Raw genomic sequence first — 16,408 nt, 5'->3', positions numbered from 1 at the left:
AATTCCTACATAAAAAAAATGATGACTATTACCCAGTGTTTATAAATATAATGAAATTAATGGAAAAAAAATAATCATTGAACTAGGTAACAGCCTCAGAGAGTAATAAATAATTAAACTAGCCTATATTTAATTTAATACAATAAAATTAAGTAAAATTAACGAATTTATTAGACCCCTCGTGGCTTCTCTTTTATTTACAAAAATCAATTGACAAACTCGGTGGGGGGGGGCTTATAAATCATACGTCTCACGATATGACCTATTAAATATCGACTAGGATACATGACATATCTCTTAAATTTTGTCGTTAAAGCGATCTCTATGGCAATTAAGACCGTCTGCGAATAATTTATCAGTGATCTAAAAAATCTAAAGAACAGTTGTTTCTCTAGATCGAATAAAAGTTTTTGACTTTCAATTCGTCATTGATGGAGTCCGATGTACCTCGTACATCGGATTTAACATTAAAAATTCATTTGATACAATGAATATTCAATAAATGCACATAAGTATTTAGGACGCATCGTTGAGTCCTGATATCTGTCGTTTTCTGATTCACCTTCAATTTACGGTTACGTAATTTTATTTTTTTACTAATGGGTTTACAACGACTGGGGGGCGATGAGTGACATAATTTTTAAAAGCATGATCGGTATTTTGTGCGTTACTGTGCTGGGAAGACCATTGGGAAATGATTTTTCGTCTAATTTTTTTAGAAAAAATTACGTTTAAATACAGACTATTTAATCACCTTAAAACACCTACTCCAAATATCATTTCCCCTCGATTCTCAAAGAATGAAAAATAATTTCCCCAGCCCTGCAAAAAACCGCATTGGTCAATCCAAATTTTTCACTATCAATTCCCCAACTCCCGATTTTCTTTGGTTAAACCGACGTTCCTTCAACGGTGGAAAAATTGATTCCTATCTACCCTAAAAAAAAATTGACCGCCCCTTGAAAAGCAAAACGTCCAAAAAAAAGGAAAAAAAAAAAGAGCAATTCCTCGCAAAAGTATAAAACCTCTGAGATTATCCCCCAATATAATTTACAAAAATCAGAAAAACTTTTTGACAATTTTCCTGAATCCTCCCTCCTTCTTCTTCTTCCCTGGAGTCGGAGTGTTGCTGCCACTCCCCGAGTCGTCACTGACCCCATGGCCATTGGTAGAGCTGCCATTTCGGCTCCTCAATACATCAACATAATGCATACCAAGAGGACTATCCTGATCCGACCTCGAGCTCCCGGAGTTCCTAGAATACCACTCCCAATTATCAGATCTCAATAGTGCCGATTTGGTTTCATTATTCTGCTTATCTCTCAGACTCCTAGATTTGAGGGCTGTCTTGATGAAAGACGGTGAGTGCAGTCGATTCTTCAAGATACTAATGCCACCGGAAGAATTGACCTTATCCCCGCAGTCCTTCGTCTCACAGGACAACCTCTCGACGAAGTTCTCCATGTAGTCGTCAACGACCTGTTGTACACCATTGATCCTCCCCTCATCATCATCCCTCCCTCCATCCTGATTCCGTCCGTATGACTCTGGAGCTGAATCCGGTCTCTTCAATCCCTCCCTCAAATCAGAATTCCTACAACTGCCACAATTAATCGAAGATGATCTCCCGAGCGGTATCTTCGTATCCCTCGATTCAAAATTCATCGTCAATCTGGCGAGTGAGTCCCGCTTCCTCTTCCTCTTGGTCTCCTTCCTGGAGCCCTCCCTATCGTCGATCATCAGATCTCTGTAACTTCCCGTGATCTTCGAAGTGATTTCACTGGGTCTACGACTCCTAGTCTTCGGGCTCATGGACTCTGCAGATTTTCTCCTCGTCACTTCCTTGCCCTCCACCTTCGGCAACTCGTCTTCAAGATCGTTTGACCGCCTACAGTATGAGATGATAATAACAAGAACAACGAGTTCCACAAATATGAAGATAATGTGTTGTCCAAACGTTGACAGCTTGCTCCGCCAGCTGTTGTGATCGTACAGCAGCATCTCCAGTGATTCCGAGAGATTACTGACCTCCTCCTTCAGAGCTGTTATCTCCTCCAACCTCTTCATCTCTCTCTCCTCTCCCTTTCTGAACTCTTCACCCATCGCCGCAGTAGCTCGCTCCAAAGACCTCTGCATCTCCTCCACCTGCTTCTTGTACCTTCGACTCAACTCCTCCAGGTACTGACCACTGAGCGACATGTTCCTCTCCAAGGCCTTTATCCGATTCGACAGTCTCAAAAACACCGATTCCTTCTGCTGCGGAGTTGAGCTGGCAGTTGGATATGTGACAGTAGCTGAATTGCTGGCAGAACCCGATGAATCGCTGTCCAGGTCCTTCAAATCCGAAAGAAAAGTATCAAGACTCAGTTGATCCTGTGGTGATAGCTTCAGCTCCTCCTCCCTAGCCTTCTCATCTCTCTCTTCCATCTTAACTTGCATCGACTCCGAGGACTCGTCACTCTTCTGAGTCTCAGCTGGCATGCTTTCCTGACTGGAACTCGTCTGCAGATACGTCTGCGTCGTACCATCTAGGGGTGTGATAATCGGTGGTTCCTCCAGAATCTTTAACGACGACGTCGCCGAGTTTATCAACGGCGATGGCGTCGTCACAACTTCTGCTTGCATTGTCTCTTCAGTTGTGTCCTTGCTTGGTTCGAGAATCGGCACGGAAGACTCACGCTTCATCTCCTCTTTACCAAGTGTCTTCGTCGGCTTTATTTGAGAGGCCAACGTCTCGGATGTTGCTGCAATTTCAATTGCGAGCTTCAGGTCAGCATTCACCTCATCCAAAACAACCGAGTCCAATTTCCGTTTGGTTACCGCTGCTGTTGACCGGCAGTTGATGCCTTCCGAATCCTGCAGACAGGTGGGTATTATCTGAGGTAGGGTATTATCTTTCAAGGTCTTCTGCGACTCCGTGTCGTTTTCCGTTGCATTCGTGGTTCCAGAGTCTTCGAAAGGGATCGCCAACGATTTTCTGTTTTCAATCGCCAAAACGTTGCAAAGAGCTATAATATATTCCGGAGAGAACACCGAAACGAAAACCGAGCCCTGAACCCTCGTCGAAGATATTCTACGATCTATCTTCTTCTTCGATCCTTCTGTGACGTCTACACCAACAGAAGTGCAGAGTTCATTGTGCAGCGTTTGGATGACAAACGGAATCTTCAAGATCGAGTCCAAATGATGTATTCGACAGCTCAGCAACTGATACACTCTAGCCAATTTGTCCTCAGTGCAATTATTACAGAGGATAGTGTACCTCGGTGTCATGCAGTTCACGAAGGCTGTCATATTTTGACCAATGATCTCTTGATCAGATATGTTGCTCTTGGCAGGATCGCCCGTTTTCACCAGAACTTCCGCCGCCTTTTTAACGATTCTAATAACCACATCAGTGGCACTCCCGAAGAGATTCCTCGATGAATCACTCCCGTCATTATCAGCCACTTCTTCATCATCGTCCTCGTCCTCATTATGAGAAGTCTCTTGAATATCCGTCTCTGTCTCTAATACCTCAAACTCACTAGTACCATAAGCTCGAAACAAAGATATCGGACAAAAATGCTCGCTACCGTAGTGCGAGTGCAACTCGATCTTGATGAATTTTCCAAAAAGGTGGGGATGAAGAGCAAAAGATTGAATATCTCTCTCGTCTTTAGCTGTAAATTGGCCGACAGGGCTCCATTCCCTTGTTGGAAATCTATCACTAACGTAAACCGACAAGTCTTTTGGGGACGAACTGAATAGTTCAAAGTTGGCGAGTTCAATTTTCTTAGCTTGAATAGCCTCGCACAATTCCACGACAAACCAAACTCTCGATGTACAAGTATTGAGCATGTACTCATCCCTCGTCGATACCAGAATACTCCTTGCACTTCTCGCTTCCGGATTAACAGCAACAATTTTAGCACCGCAGTCAGGTGATGCGTAATTCTTTGATCTTACCTTCATGTTGCCGATTCCACGGCCCGGATTACCGGGATTCTGTATAGAAGCATTTGGATGGGTTTTCTTCTTCTCGGCCTCTTCCAGTCGCTTCTGAGTCCACTCGCTGAAGGAGGGAATGTCCTCGTGGGGCTCGGATGCCCCTGAACCTACGATACCATCCAGAATGATCGGGGCTGTCTCCTCGAGGCTTCCAGAGATGAGTTTTCCTTCCTCGAGCTCACCAGAGGTCGGAATGACCTCCTCAGGTGAATCCTCAGGATCTTTTGGGACTTCATGCTCGAGTGAAGCGTCTCCAGGATGTGGAGTGACACCTTCCAGTCGTTGATCTGCTCGGACAACCAGGACTTGGTCTGTTTCATTAGGTGATTGGTCCTTCTGGTCTGTTCCATTGAGACCTTCATCAGCGATAAGCGCTGATACTGAGGGGGGACGTGCAACTCCTGGCGATGAGAGTGTTATCGGGGTTTCAGAGTCTATAGATCTTGACGCGACTGTTAAATTTTTGGATGACGTTCTTGATGGAGTCTCGGAGGACAAGTGAGGCTCTGCCAAGCTGTGGAGCTCGGCTGAGGCTGTGTCTACGAGGGTAAGGACAACGGATTGACCCGTTTCAGATATCCTGGAATCATAAGCATCAGGACAAATGACTGAGCATCATCATACCCTAAAGTTCTGGGATTGATGTTTAATGATCTCATGAGGATAAATGATGTGCCGGAACCGGGAGTTCGATTGTTAATAATCAAAACAGTCGAACGTGGAAAGCAAGAGGAAAGGGACGGAAATGAACAGATAAATGAGATCAGGCGTAATAAAAAAATACCATATTATTCTAAAATCACACACAGGATTTTTCAATATTTCATTATCTTATTTATTAACATTTCCCTTTCATTGCTTCCTGGGTATGAGTTCTTTTGAGATCTCACCGATTATAAAAACAAGCGGGAACACACCACAATGCACCAACAACAGCTAGATAAATGGCAGCAGCATGAATGAGTTGTCTGAATGATGATGCTTTAGAATTTGAGCTATCCTCATTCCACTTAATGGAACATCCTGAATCATTGGTTACGACCTTTGACATGTCAGACCTGTCTTTCACCCTGTGTCACGATTTTTCAGATCTATCAGAGCCACATACTGCTACACGAGTGATGCTCTTGCTCAAATTTGTCATTATAACAGAATTATCAGGTGTTGTGATATTTATAATGATTTTTTGGCTGTCACACACCTCCTGCCGTCTGCAATAACAACTAGGTGGTAAAATGTATCGTTGATTTTATGTGATTGCCATCTAGGTGTCGACTGTTCTGAATTTTAATGATCTATTGGGTGTCCGGTTGGTTCTTTCAATTCAATTCCATTCAATTTCCAGCGGAATGTTCTTGATGAAAAAAATGAGGAACCATTAATTGTGAATTTAATGAAAGTATGTTGTGGGAGTTTTATCAATCTGTGACGCTTCAATTCCCGTGGGGGGGAGGGGTGGAAAGCTGGGATCTACTACCGGTTTCTGGTTAATGACTGGTACTGAGTGAATTTCATTCTTCGGGTATAGAAAGTCGTCGGGACTTGTCGTAATTCATCTCCAATGGATTTCAAAGGAGAATGCACTGGAATAGTCTTTTTGGGAGGATATAAGGCGTTTATGCTGGGACTGGAATTTTTATCAGGCGCCAGTAATTGATTGGATGTTGAGATTGTCATGTGAAATTGTCGTCAATGTCAACGGATATCATTTTTTTTTTTTCGAACTGTAGAGGTCAGTGAATCCGAACGAATTGATTTACGTTTGAGCTTTCACCGGTTGCTTTAGCGATATCAAATGTTGGTTTGGGATATTTGAAATTCAAAACTAGGGTGAAACTCTCGTGACTTGATCGGGATTAAAACCGTTTTATTATCGAGACATGACTTGTTTATTCTTCTTCCTCATTACTATTGTTGCTATCTCCTTTTCCATTTATTTATAAACTCGTTCTGTTCATAATAGATACAGAATCAATGACAATCGATGAAAATTGAATTACCGAGTGATAAAATAGTTTGTAAAATGTGTAAAAAATGGATTTTAGTTGCGGAAATGATATTTTATGTCTGACACTTGAAATTCAACGTGAAATTAGTGTGAAATGCTGATCGCCCGCGCACATACTGTTACATTTTTAGCGACTTTATCCTGTGATGGATGTGAGTGAACCTGTTTGGGCGAGGTAATACAATCGACCCACGGGCCCACAGTAATCGAAATCAGATGTAGAATATTGGTTTTAAAAAATAGCCCCAAGAGTTATGGCGGGAATAGCATTCCAGATCGGAAGTCATTGCACATGGATCTGCGTGTGGGCATTTTATAGCCAATTGTTCAGCTAGACGTGTGTTATGAATTCCACGGGGTTTATGAATGATTTTTTTTTTATAAGAATTATTTATGCAATTGTGATCAATATAAGTAGCCGCTCGATTTGCATAGGTTAATTCACTCCAGGTGGATAAGTCATTGGGATAAAAAATTATTGATATTTTTTGGAATAATTAATTTATCCTGAAAGCGATTGGCTGGTTAATGTTTATTTACTTCGGAAATAGAATTTGTTCCGGATACCGCATCCCACGTCTAGTGGCCATTAAAAAATTCCATTCCACTCTCAATTATCACTCACGTAGAGTGTAATTAAATCACCCCACTGCCCCCACAATTGTGTGCACGAGTATTTTATTGTGAAGATATTTTTCTCCTCAATTGAATTTAATTATGTGAAGTGAAAGAATTTTAATTATTGTACCTGTGTATTTTCTGGTCTTGATATTGCATGAATAAATGAATTGTTTATGGATTTATCGATTTATTTAGTGATCTTTCATCGGGAAAAGTTGGAGAAATATAGATCGCGACTATCACACTGATCTAGGATAATAAATCAGGGGAGAAAGAGATTGCTCGTGATATTATGGACCTTTTATATTAGTACGAAGAGGCTCTCCCATGTTTCTTGAAAAAAATATTGTATTCCTAACGTCAAACCGTAAACGGAGAGAAAGCAATTGATTGAATGATGAGGAATGAGAGGAAGAGCTTTCACGGTTCACTCTATGTGTCAATTAATGAAAGAAGACATACCAAAAAGACCAGCCCACGTTTTCCCATATTTCCTTCCTTTTTTAACATTTACTATTTAATCATAAACTCATTAACCCATCACAATAAAAATAATTGCCAATAATTTCCTGATCTGTCAATAGAGATACAAAATTAATGCAAAGTGACTGTTAATATTGAAGAATTCAGTGACATCAGCTGAGTCTTTTTTTAGAGCAAAATCAGAGGACGTAACATTTGAAAATAAAACTGGATACATGGTCATTTCGACTGTGACCCGAGATCGCTTACGTGGGAATTACCCCAATTACGAATTAAGTGCACTTAGGCTTTTCTGAACTCATAGCCGTGAAAGTGGGGACTTAAACTATGACAGAAAACGCCCCGTCTCGTATTCCTGACACTTGAGTCCGAAGATTCTCTGGTAGAGCATCACAAATACCAGTGGACATTATTTTTTATCATTCAGTGAACCGTAATTCTGACCTATTGTTTTATTCTAAAGTGAGATTCAGTGGTGGTAATATATATCCGGGAATAAATTGATAAAAATGGCCCAAGATAGTGATTCCCCACCAGCTTTTTGCACAAGACTCCGAGGCTACCTCAGGGATTCGCCCTTTTTCTGTAAAATTATTGAACTTGTACGTTATTTTATTTATCGTACTACTAATCAAGACGGAATTATACGCTAATATATTTTAGTAACGATTTTATTTGCTCGCCAGGCATTCTGTGTTATTTCCCTGGGATTGATCATCGATCCTATCAATCATGGAAAGCAAATGATGACTGATAATAATTGCAAGGGGCTCATTTACCTAGCACTCTGCGGCTACATCATGATCAACGCTATTGTAATATTGTGTTATCTGTGCGGTGAGAAAATGGTGAAAAATATGGTAAGAAAGATTCCTCTCGTGGAGTTCTCATGAAATTCTCAGTCTTATCAATCGATATTTCGCGGAACGATAAAATTCCACTGTCACACTTTATCACTTCGCCGGTTAATTTTATTGTGCAAAACGCGGAATTTATCAGGCATTGATATTCCGTTTTCCCATAAAATCTTGGGACGTGTGATAATGTGATCGCGCAGAAAATAAGAATATCTAAATGTTTTCTTTAGGTACAGTGCATTAATTAAATTTAGGGGTGTATAATTTGGTGTAAATGACAGAATAAAAAATGTGGATTATTTTTTCAGGCAATGAGCTTTACCGCACTAGGAGCTATTTTAACCCTCGGGGCTGGGATAGTGATACTTCATAATTACGTTCAATGGGACCGCAATCACCTTGGGCACAACATAGAGCAGTACCTGGCCCAAATGCTGGCCAGTGGTATTTTCGCTATTTTTGCATCAGCTGTTTTCATCCTCGATCTTTATCTAACGAATAAATACGAGGAGAGTTGAAATGGAGTATTCAATTGTATCGATAACGCAATGATTTATTTTTTTATTAATTTCACGTGCTTCCTTAGTGCTCCGAGCATAATTGTATTTTTTCAATAAATCAAAATTTTTTTATTATGAGCCCACAATTTTATTGGCGATCGAAAGAAATTCAATTAGCGTTCAATGAATTTTAAATAACCAATGGAGGGGGAATTAACGATTTATTCAACCGCGAGGGTAACCACCTGTGTCAGTACTATTTTCTGGGGCATTAGAATGCTTCATTCTAAAATAGTAACTGAAAACAAAAATAGAAAATAAGCGACCCGAGTATCTGTATTATGTTGCATCCCTGGAGGGAAAATAATGCAATTATTTATTCATGAACTTGAATTAAATTTTATTAATCGCAAAGGATTCGGTAAATTTTTTTCATTGAAAAATTTTTAATATCTTTGAAATTTTTTACAAGTTATTCCAACGCGATTTAATGAACGATTTCTACAGATTAAACCATCAAGTAATCCCAATGAACATAATAATTATTCCGCAACCTAGATGACAACCACCTTTTAACTTTTTCCAATTTTAATAAACAGCTGTGCAAATCACGTGGAAAACATAAATCAACTAACGGTTGTAATCATGAAGAACGGGATAACAACGCAAGTCCAACAAAAAGCAATACCCCACAAGGTCAGAAGTATTCCAATTCCTCAAAAAAAATAAGCCTTCACGTCTATTTGTCCATCAAACTGTCACGTTACCCGCATTATCAGGAATTATCGCGGCACTAATTTCAACGCTTTACATCACCTCCTCACAAACAACAGATTTGAGTTCCACAGAAAAAAAATAACATTGCAGCCACTTTATCGCTCATTAATTTTTGCAAGACTTGAGCATATCGATACTTCAACTAGCCAACGATGTCCTGTCCAAGATTTCAATTTTTTTTTCACTCAGAAAGTGATTATGTGAATTTATTTCCAACACTGAGGAATTTCGGCATCTCGAATGATTTCAAAAAACTGGAGATTCCACCGCGGAAATGATAATCACCGGAATATGATAAGAGCACGTTGCATTATTCATCTAGCAGTGGTCTGATAAGCAGTGGCCGCTTTGGTGAGCGCCGCTAGGATGACTGAAAGCAGAGCTAGTCGGAAGTACAGAGAACCGCAATATGGGGTGGAGGGGTTTGAGTCTCGTTTGCCAATGGGCGTGTGCCATATTTTCCTCAGTGATTTCAATATGCGTTAAGAAATTCATCAAAGGGAGAGTGGAGAACATAAAATAAAGATACTCCTTGAAAAGAAAAAATTGCGAAACCAATACGAATCAAAAAGAACTACGAATCAAAAAGAACTACGAATAGGGGAAAGTAAATTGTTATCACAATTTTTTTTAATTATGATTGATCAACATTATAATTTCTAATTGAGTTTAGAACATGATTGATCATGAAGCCTCTGGTGTGTGTGAATAATGAAGAGAATCATTTCATCATTTTAATTCACTCATTTCGCATCTGCGAAATGAAATGCAGATATTTTAAAGAATGTAATTAATCATAATGCAGCCAGTCAACACAGATGCCTACAGTGACGTGGATTTAATTTGAATCAACAACTGTACGATGTTATTTCAATCACTCCTTTCAGACACAATAATTCAGTGGATATCAACGGATTATCGTGACTCGACTAATTCTGTTGCTGTAGGTACGATTAATTCATCTAAATGACTTCTCGAACTATTTCTCAAAAAAGAAAAAAATGAATCCAATCGAATACAAGGCATCGATATTTATCCACAAGAAAATGATTCATAAACCATCAATTTAGCACCTCGACAGGTTGATTATATTCACGAGAGTTCAGCGGATGGAGACAGCTCTGCCCCAGATAGCGTGAATTTTTTTTTTTTCTCTTTGAGCGAAAAATCAGGGACGGGAAATCATCTGACACATTGAAACTGGTTGGCAACCCGTTCCCTACCAAATACGTTTGTAGGATACAAGTCCTAGTGATGAATTTTCTAATTCTTATTGGATGACCCCATCAATTCAATCATTCCTCAGATGTTGTGGGAGATTGTGAGAAATTCTACTGCAATCTGAGTTGAATTTATATTATCCATTTAGAAATTCAAAATCAATACGAGAAAAACACCGACAGAAGCCAAAAAACAATCTGATTAGATAGAATTGGATAATTTTCCGGCGCCAGGTGTATAGATTACGATGACGAGAAAAAAACGCATGAGAAACTAGAGGCTTCACGATGACCTTGACTTTAGTCAACCGGATTCTTGTATTATTGCTCTATTCACACATGTCCGTCACATCTGGATAAACAGACAGGGGCTTCCCTGCGCGCAAATGAAAATTCTGACGATCGACAAGTCGGGGAATTTTATAACTAATCTCATTAAACATGATAATCCGCAAGGGAATGCCAGAATGATGGAGGAAATGATCAATACTTCAGAATACGACCGACTGACCAAAAGAAAAATATCTTCCACTAGAATTTACAGAAGCAATACGAATCAAAAAGAAATACGAATGAATAGGGAATTGGCCTCAAAAGATACTAAGTCATTACCAATTCTGTAGACTCATTGTAGTTATAAATGTCTACTCCAAGAATATAACGCACGAGTGCAAGGAAAAAGGAAAGTTCAATGATAAAGACACGTCTACCGAAGGTTACTGACATTGAACTTCCTTGAATTGCTGGCACATTCAACTACGCGGTTCATTTATTGTAAAATCTGTATGACAGGTTACATCACAAATTTTTAATCCAGCATTTGCTCATTTTCTGGAATATTTTTTAGCATTTTTCTTGGGGGGAGAGTTCAGCGAATTTTAAATGATCAATTTCAACTCGATGTTTTCTAATTGACTAATTCAGGGTTCACTATTCCCCCCACACCTGTCCACAAACAGGTTTCACGATATTTGAGACCGTAATAGATACGTTACATATCCACGTGCTGCAGAAAAACGTTTCGTCTGGGCATGCGAATTTCTATATTTAGTTTGAAAAACGTGCGCCAGTCACCAGTCGATGATCGATTCGTGACCCCCGATAACAGCGAAAGGATAATCAAGAGTTATTCTCAATTACGTTTCATTGCGAATTTAATCGATGAATTTGAATAATTAAAATGGAAATTAAAATTCAAGGAATCCCATCGCCAGCTAGAAGAATTTTTCTTCGCGTTTAGATTCACGATCTGAGGATAATTTTCTCATTTGCGTTTAGATATGATTTTCCTCGAAAAAAAAAGTAATAGGCGTAAGATTTGAATTTTGAAAATGAAGTGTTATCTAAATGCACCTGCAGCGAAGGAATGCATTAAAAAAAAATTATCAAATGACGTGACTCAATTGAGGTCACATGAGGCATTGACGTAATCTCCATGGAATTCGGATTATTGTCGCAGTGAACTGAATGCGAGGGTAATTCCATCCTCAGCTACAATGTATTTTGAACCGAGCGGTTCCTTGTATTGATTAATGACAATTATTCCATCGAATTCCCTGAGGAATTTCTTCTCCGACTCCATAATGGTAAAGGTAGCCCTTTCCATGGGGACGCTCGCAATAATATTTTTTGGAAACTTTCCAATATAATTCGAATGACGCAGAAGGTCCATGAATTATTGCCAATTTTTATAACGCAATTCAACGGACAATTTCGCTTTCGGTAGATAATAATGGTTTTCTATTAAGACTCACCCCTGCGACAAATTCGGCTGTTGTGTGAGACTCTCATTGATCCAATCCAATTTTTCCCTCGAATTCTCATCGTTCTGTGCCTCTGGAGCTTGTGAGTCCTCCAAAGCTGCATTTTCATCCTGAAAGATAATTTTTCATTCACTGACAAAGTCAAGGGATTTTTTTTCAGGAGTCATTGAAATATTTGGGATTAATCTCAAATCATTACCTGAGAGTTTTCTCGGGTGTTATCAGTCTTGTCAAGTGCATCCACGTAATTTTTCTCACGTAGGATATTGAGAGTATCGAGAATATCCCCGGGTACCTCCTGGACTGTGATATTGTCCCTCACCTTGGTCTTACCGACCTGGTGTTTCTGCAGGGGTCCATGAGTGCCCTCAGAGGCTACGATTATGAACAAAAGGAAGCTGTCGGCAAATCAAACAACAAAACAATCAGATTTCTACAAAAATCTGAATAATTCCTGGATTCAATAAGGAAAAAATCGAGCAACTCAACAATTTCCGCTATTTTTCAAAGAAATTACACGCCTAGATCGAAAAATACCCCCCTCTCTATTCTCCAAATATTATTTTCCCCAATTTCCCATTGAATTCCCTCATTCGTTTGTAGAATCAATAAGAAACGACCACGTCAGTCACAGATCCCAGACCCCGGGGCTTCCCTAACCTCAAAGCTCTCCATTTCTGTTAATTCCCCCCAAAATTCCTCCTCCAGCCCCAATAACCCAAAAAAATACCGTAAAACCATGATAAATATATTTTTTAGTACCTGGATACCACTGATATGAGGAGAAGAGTCCAGTAAACGCGGAAGAGCTTCATCCTACCTCCAAAACGTCATGATAACCCTCAGTGCTATCTCCACTCTTAACTTCACGATTTTAACAACTTCACATTCACTGATACTCGATTAGAAAAGTAAAAAAATTCGTAGAATTGGAATTTTTAATAAACAATCGTTTATTGGAGATCCGATGGTGCGGATCATCCGCTTCGAACTGACGTGTGTCACTGACTGAGGGGAAAAAACAGATTACCAACGACTTTTTACCGCGCACGATGAATTCACTGTTTAGCGGAGTAATTCGGGGTTAATGACACTATTAGATATTTAGTCGTTTTTTTCGGGAATTTTTTCTTGTGCTGGTGTTTTAACTGTGCGCGGCATTTCGTCAGAAGAATGTGGCAATTCCAGAAAATGGCGTGGCACCGCGGGGGAGGGGAAATCAGCTGATGTTCATATTCTTTTATGATCATTTGAAAAATAATGATTGACTGCTCAGAATTAATTATATATTTTTAAATCATTAAAATTGTTGATTAAATCACATTTTGAGAGATTATTTTTTACAATTCACTTGATTTTACCGATTTCTCAATAAAAAATTTATCATTGCTAAAATTCATTGGTCGATGAATTGTGGTATTTACAATAAATTCAATAATTAGTTTTGTATTTTTTAATTTCTACCATAATGTGGTGGATATTGGTGAGATGTACTCTGGCATTTGCTGGTAGAATTTTATGCAATCGGTGATAATATTGAACGAGTTGTGTCATAGCTCTCTGTACAAGTGCAGCTCCCAGTACCAGATTTGGAAATGATTTTAAAACTTCGCGGTTTATCTCCTCGAGTGAGTGTTTCCAGTTGTTGGTGAATGACTTGACGAGGTCGAATGCACGTGGCTCTTGTCGCTTTAAATCATCAGTCAATCCTTTCTCGATCATAGCCTCGGACTCCTTGACCAGCTGAATTATCCCACCAAAATGGGGTGAGAGCACCTCCTCGACATATTCGGATGAACGAGAGTTCAATTGCTCACGAAAACTCTCGGCCTCTTTCGAGTTATCTCTCGTTCTCTCCATGAGTACACCGAGCACTAGATCATAATTATTAATGAGAAATACTAATTGTTGAATTCGATTTGTAAAAATTGCAGCCATACGCAGTAGATAACACTGAACAGCTTCTCGAAGCTCAGCTAGAAGTTGAGTTGCACCCTCATTAGGGAATCCCTCGCTGACGCCCACCATTGCCGCTGAAAATTCCGCGTACCTCCTGGTGATATAATGAGGTCCAGTCTCCTTCTGAAACTTCAAGGGATCACAATCCTTGACACTCTGTATATTCAACGTGAAAATAGTATAAAATCTAGGCCAAAGAATGGATTTTGAATTGTCCCAGTATTTATCAAGTGCTGGGACAGCTCGTTTGTGACACGTCATCTGGTATCGCATGACCAAGTGGAGGCACAGGAATAGGGCTATCGTGTCGTAACAGTCGTCCACGAAGGACTGGAGATTTTTCTGCATGAGGGTTACAGTGCTTCCCATCACCTGATTAAATATGTCCATTGCTTGGGATCCTCTGACTTTGAAGAATTCTGTTAAAAAGAGATATTCACGACAGGCATTGTCCACCAGGGCGTACTGCTCACTCCTGAAGAGCGCCTCGTAGTGATATCGAGTCTTGGAGGCTGTGTGGGGCACGATAATGGGCTCCTCCAGCTGTGAACCCAGTACTTCACCCCTCGTTCCAATCGAGAAAACAGTTCCCCTGTGCTTCAGACTTGTTTTATGAAATATTCCCCTACCCACGTTATCCTCGACTCCCATCAGGTCGTCCTTCGATGGTTTCTCCTCAAACTGGAATTAATCAAAAATTAAATGATCCTCTATTTTTTATTATTTTTATTATTTACCTGTAGTTTCAACAGTCTAGATGAGTAACTCTTGAAGTACGAGTAATAGATTTTACTCATCGTGTCCACATACTCCCCACAAATTTCCTCAGCAACATTTCTCTCATTCGCGAGGATAAATTCAAAGAAAAATTTATATTTCAGCATGTTATTCTGGGGGACTTGATAATTGGTCATGGGTTTTCGAAATTTGTATATCTGCTCGAGAAGATAAGTTCTTATTTTAGCCATTGCTTTTATTTTCAATTTATCGACAATGTCCCGGACGTCGAGGGTTGATTTCGCGTCCTTGAAGCTCTGCTCCTTGATAAAATTGATTTTGTGGTTGAGGGTCTGCAGGTGAATGAGAAAGTCCTTGTCTGTAACTTGACATTCCATGATTCCTGTAATCAAAGACTCTGGGACAGTCATATCCTCGATGAACTGACTCAATGGGCCCCTGATGGCTTGTCTGTTTGACAGCTGTTGACTCATGGCTATCGAACGTCTCTGAAGGTTCAATATTTCCGTGCTGATGCTCCCCAGATCCGTTTGAAATCCAATCAGCATCGACTCCATTTTCTCTAGGATATTATCACATGCAGCAATTTGATTATGCAAACTTGCAATATTCTGGCTCTCCTTTATGTAATCCTGGATACTCTTGTTCTCCACTTCCTTCAGCTCTTTCTCAATTTGTCTCGAGTACTGGCGAAGGTCAGTCCCAGTTCTCAGCACCTCCTGGACAACGTCATCTTCGAGATCCGGGGGCAGCTGCTCGCTCTCGTCGAATATATCACTCTCGAGTTTATTAATCGTCTCCATTTTAGTTAATTCACTTCACCAATTTTTTATTCAATCTATTATGAACATATTGAGGAGTGTTCTGAAGTATGACAAGTAAACACTAGTCACGAGATTATAACAATGATAGAGGATCGACCTGGGTGAAGGCCGGGAACATGAAGATGATTTTTAGTACTTACCCCAGGACTTGGAAGGCGTGAGGATGACGTAGATCAAAGAGGATTGACTGAAGTAGAGGCTCAGTTCTGGGGGTTTGAGTGACACCAGCGGCTTCGTAGTACTGCACCCCAAGAGAGGGAGGGCGCCACATGCAATGGGGGTGTCGTCTCGTCAGCTGACTCGGTAACTGCCTCAGTAGCAGTCAGAAGAACCAGTCAACTGGGTGAATTTTATTTTATGTGTTACGAAATTGGTATTTACTGAAATTTAAAAATGAAAAATTTTCAAAAAAAGTATCGAAGGAGCATAAAAATGGAGAAGGTATTCACTGAAATTTGAAATTTTGAAATTTTTCAAAAAGTATCAGGGGAGCATGAAAGTCGAGGGGGTATTCACTGAAATTGAAAAATTCGAAATTTTCCAAAAAGTATCAGGGGAGCATGAAAATCGAGAAGGTATTCACTGAAATTTGAAAATTCGAAATTTTTGAAAAAGTATCAGAAGAGCATGAAAATCGAGGAGGTATTCACTGAAATTTGAAAATTCGA

The 16,408-nt window shown here is 39.8% G+C and overlaps 3 protein-coding genes across 5 annotated transcripts; 1 reads left to right on the top strand and 2 right to left on the bottom strand.

The window, feature by feature from the left end:
• Positions 1-199: 199 nt before the first annotated feature.
• Positions 200-13,418, bottom strand: LOC105265709 (SUN domain-containing ossification factor). Of its 2 annotated transcripts, XM_011303357.1 has the most exons (4): positions 12,982-13,418; positions 12,419-12,617; positions 12,211-12,329; positions 200-4,570 (listed from the first exon to the last, which is right to left on the bottom strand). In XM_011303357.1, exons 1-4 carry the CDS (start codon positions 13,032-13,034, stop codon positions 1,060-1,062), a joined length of 3,882 nt encoding a protein of 1,293 aa, XP_011301659.1. In that variant the 5' UTR covers positions 13,035-13,418; the 3' UTR covers positions 200-1,059. The 2 variants fall into 2 exon arrangements, with proteins under 2 accessions (XP_011301659.1, XP_011301660.1); XM_011303358.1 differs by lacking the exons at positions 12,211-12,329; positions 12,419-12,617; positions 12,982-13,418 and adding exons at positions 4,881-5,201; positions 9,095-9,591.
• Positions 7,423-8,597, top strand: LOC105265708 (uncharacterized). The gene is made up of 3 exons (XM_011303356.1): positions 7,423-7,704; positions 7,789-7,962; positions 8,268-8,597. Exons 1-3 carry the CDS (start codon positions 7,612-7,614, stop codon positions 8,475-8,477), a joined length of 477 nt encoding a protein of 158 aa, XP_011301658.1. The 5' UTR covers positions 7,423-7,611; the 3' UTR covers positions 8,478-8,597.
• A 125-nt stretch (positions 13,419-13,543) lies between the features above and the next one.
• Vps52 (vacuolar protein sorting 52) lies at positions 13,544-15,831 on the bottom strand. 2 transcript variants are annotated; one of them, XM_011303344.1, is made up of 3 exons: positions 14,916-15,831; positions 14,551-14,859; positions 13,544-14,307 (listed from the first exon to the last, which is right to left on the bottom strand). In XM_011303344.1, exons 1-3 carry the CDS (start codon positions 15,717-15,719, stop codon positions 13,651-13,653), a joined length of 1,770 nt encoding a protein of 589 aa, XP_011301646.1. In that variant the 5' UTR covers positions 15,720-15,831; the 3' UTR covers positions 13,544-13,650. The 2 variants fall into 2 exon arrangements, with proteins under 2 accessions (XP_011301646.1, XP_011301645.1); XM_011303343.1 differs by having other exon boundaries at positions 13,544-14,859.
• Between the last annotated feature and the right edge of the window lie 577 nt (positions 15,832-16,408).

The sequence above is a fragment of the Fopius arisanus genome, unplaced genomic scaffold, assembly GCF_000806365.1.
Source record: "Fopius arisanus strain USDA-PBARC FA_bdor unplaced genomic scaffold, ASM80636v1 scaffold00031, whole genome shotgun sequence".
Lineage (NCBI taxonomy): Eukaryota > Metazoa > Arthropoda > Insecta > Hymenoptera > Braconidae > Fopius > Fopius arisanus.
The sequence above is the reverse complement of the archived record's forward strand: the minus strand, read 5'-3'. Positions and strand labels throughout refer to the sequence as shown.

Coding starts and splice junctions, on each gene's coding strand:
- LOC105265708 (XM_011303356.1), top strand. CDS start 7,612: ATGGCCCAAGATAGTGATTCCCCACCAGCTTTTTGCACAAGACTCCGA. Junction 7,705..7,788: donor TCTGTAAAATTATTGAACTT/GTACGTTATTTT, acceptor TTTGCTCGCCAG/GCATTCTGTGTTATTTCCCT. Junction 7,963..8,267: donor AGAAAATGGTGAAAAATATG/GTAAGAAAGATT, acceptor TTATTTTTTCAG/GCAATGAGCTTTACCGCACT.
- Vps52 (XM_011303343.1), bottom strand. CDS start 15,719: ATGGAGACGATTAATAAACTCGAGAGTGATATATTCGACGAGAGCGAG. Junction 14,860..14,915: donor CTAGACTGTTGAAACTACAG/GTAAATAATAAA, acceptor GATTAATTCCAG/TTTGAGGAGAAACCATCGAA.
- LOC105265709 (XM_011303357.1), bottom strand. CDS start 13,034: ATGAAGCTCTTCCGCGTTTACTGGACTCTTCTCCTCATATCAGTGGTA. Junction 12,618..12,981: donor CTCATATCAGTGGTATCCAG/GTACTAAAAAAT, acceptor ATTTGCCGACAG/CTTCCTTTTGTTCATAATCG. Junction 4,571..12,210: donor CAGCCGAATTTGTCGCAGGG/GTGAGTCTTAAT, acceptor TTATGATTCCAG/GATATCTGAAACGGGTCAAT.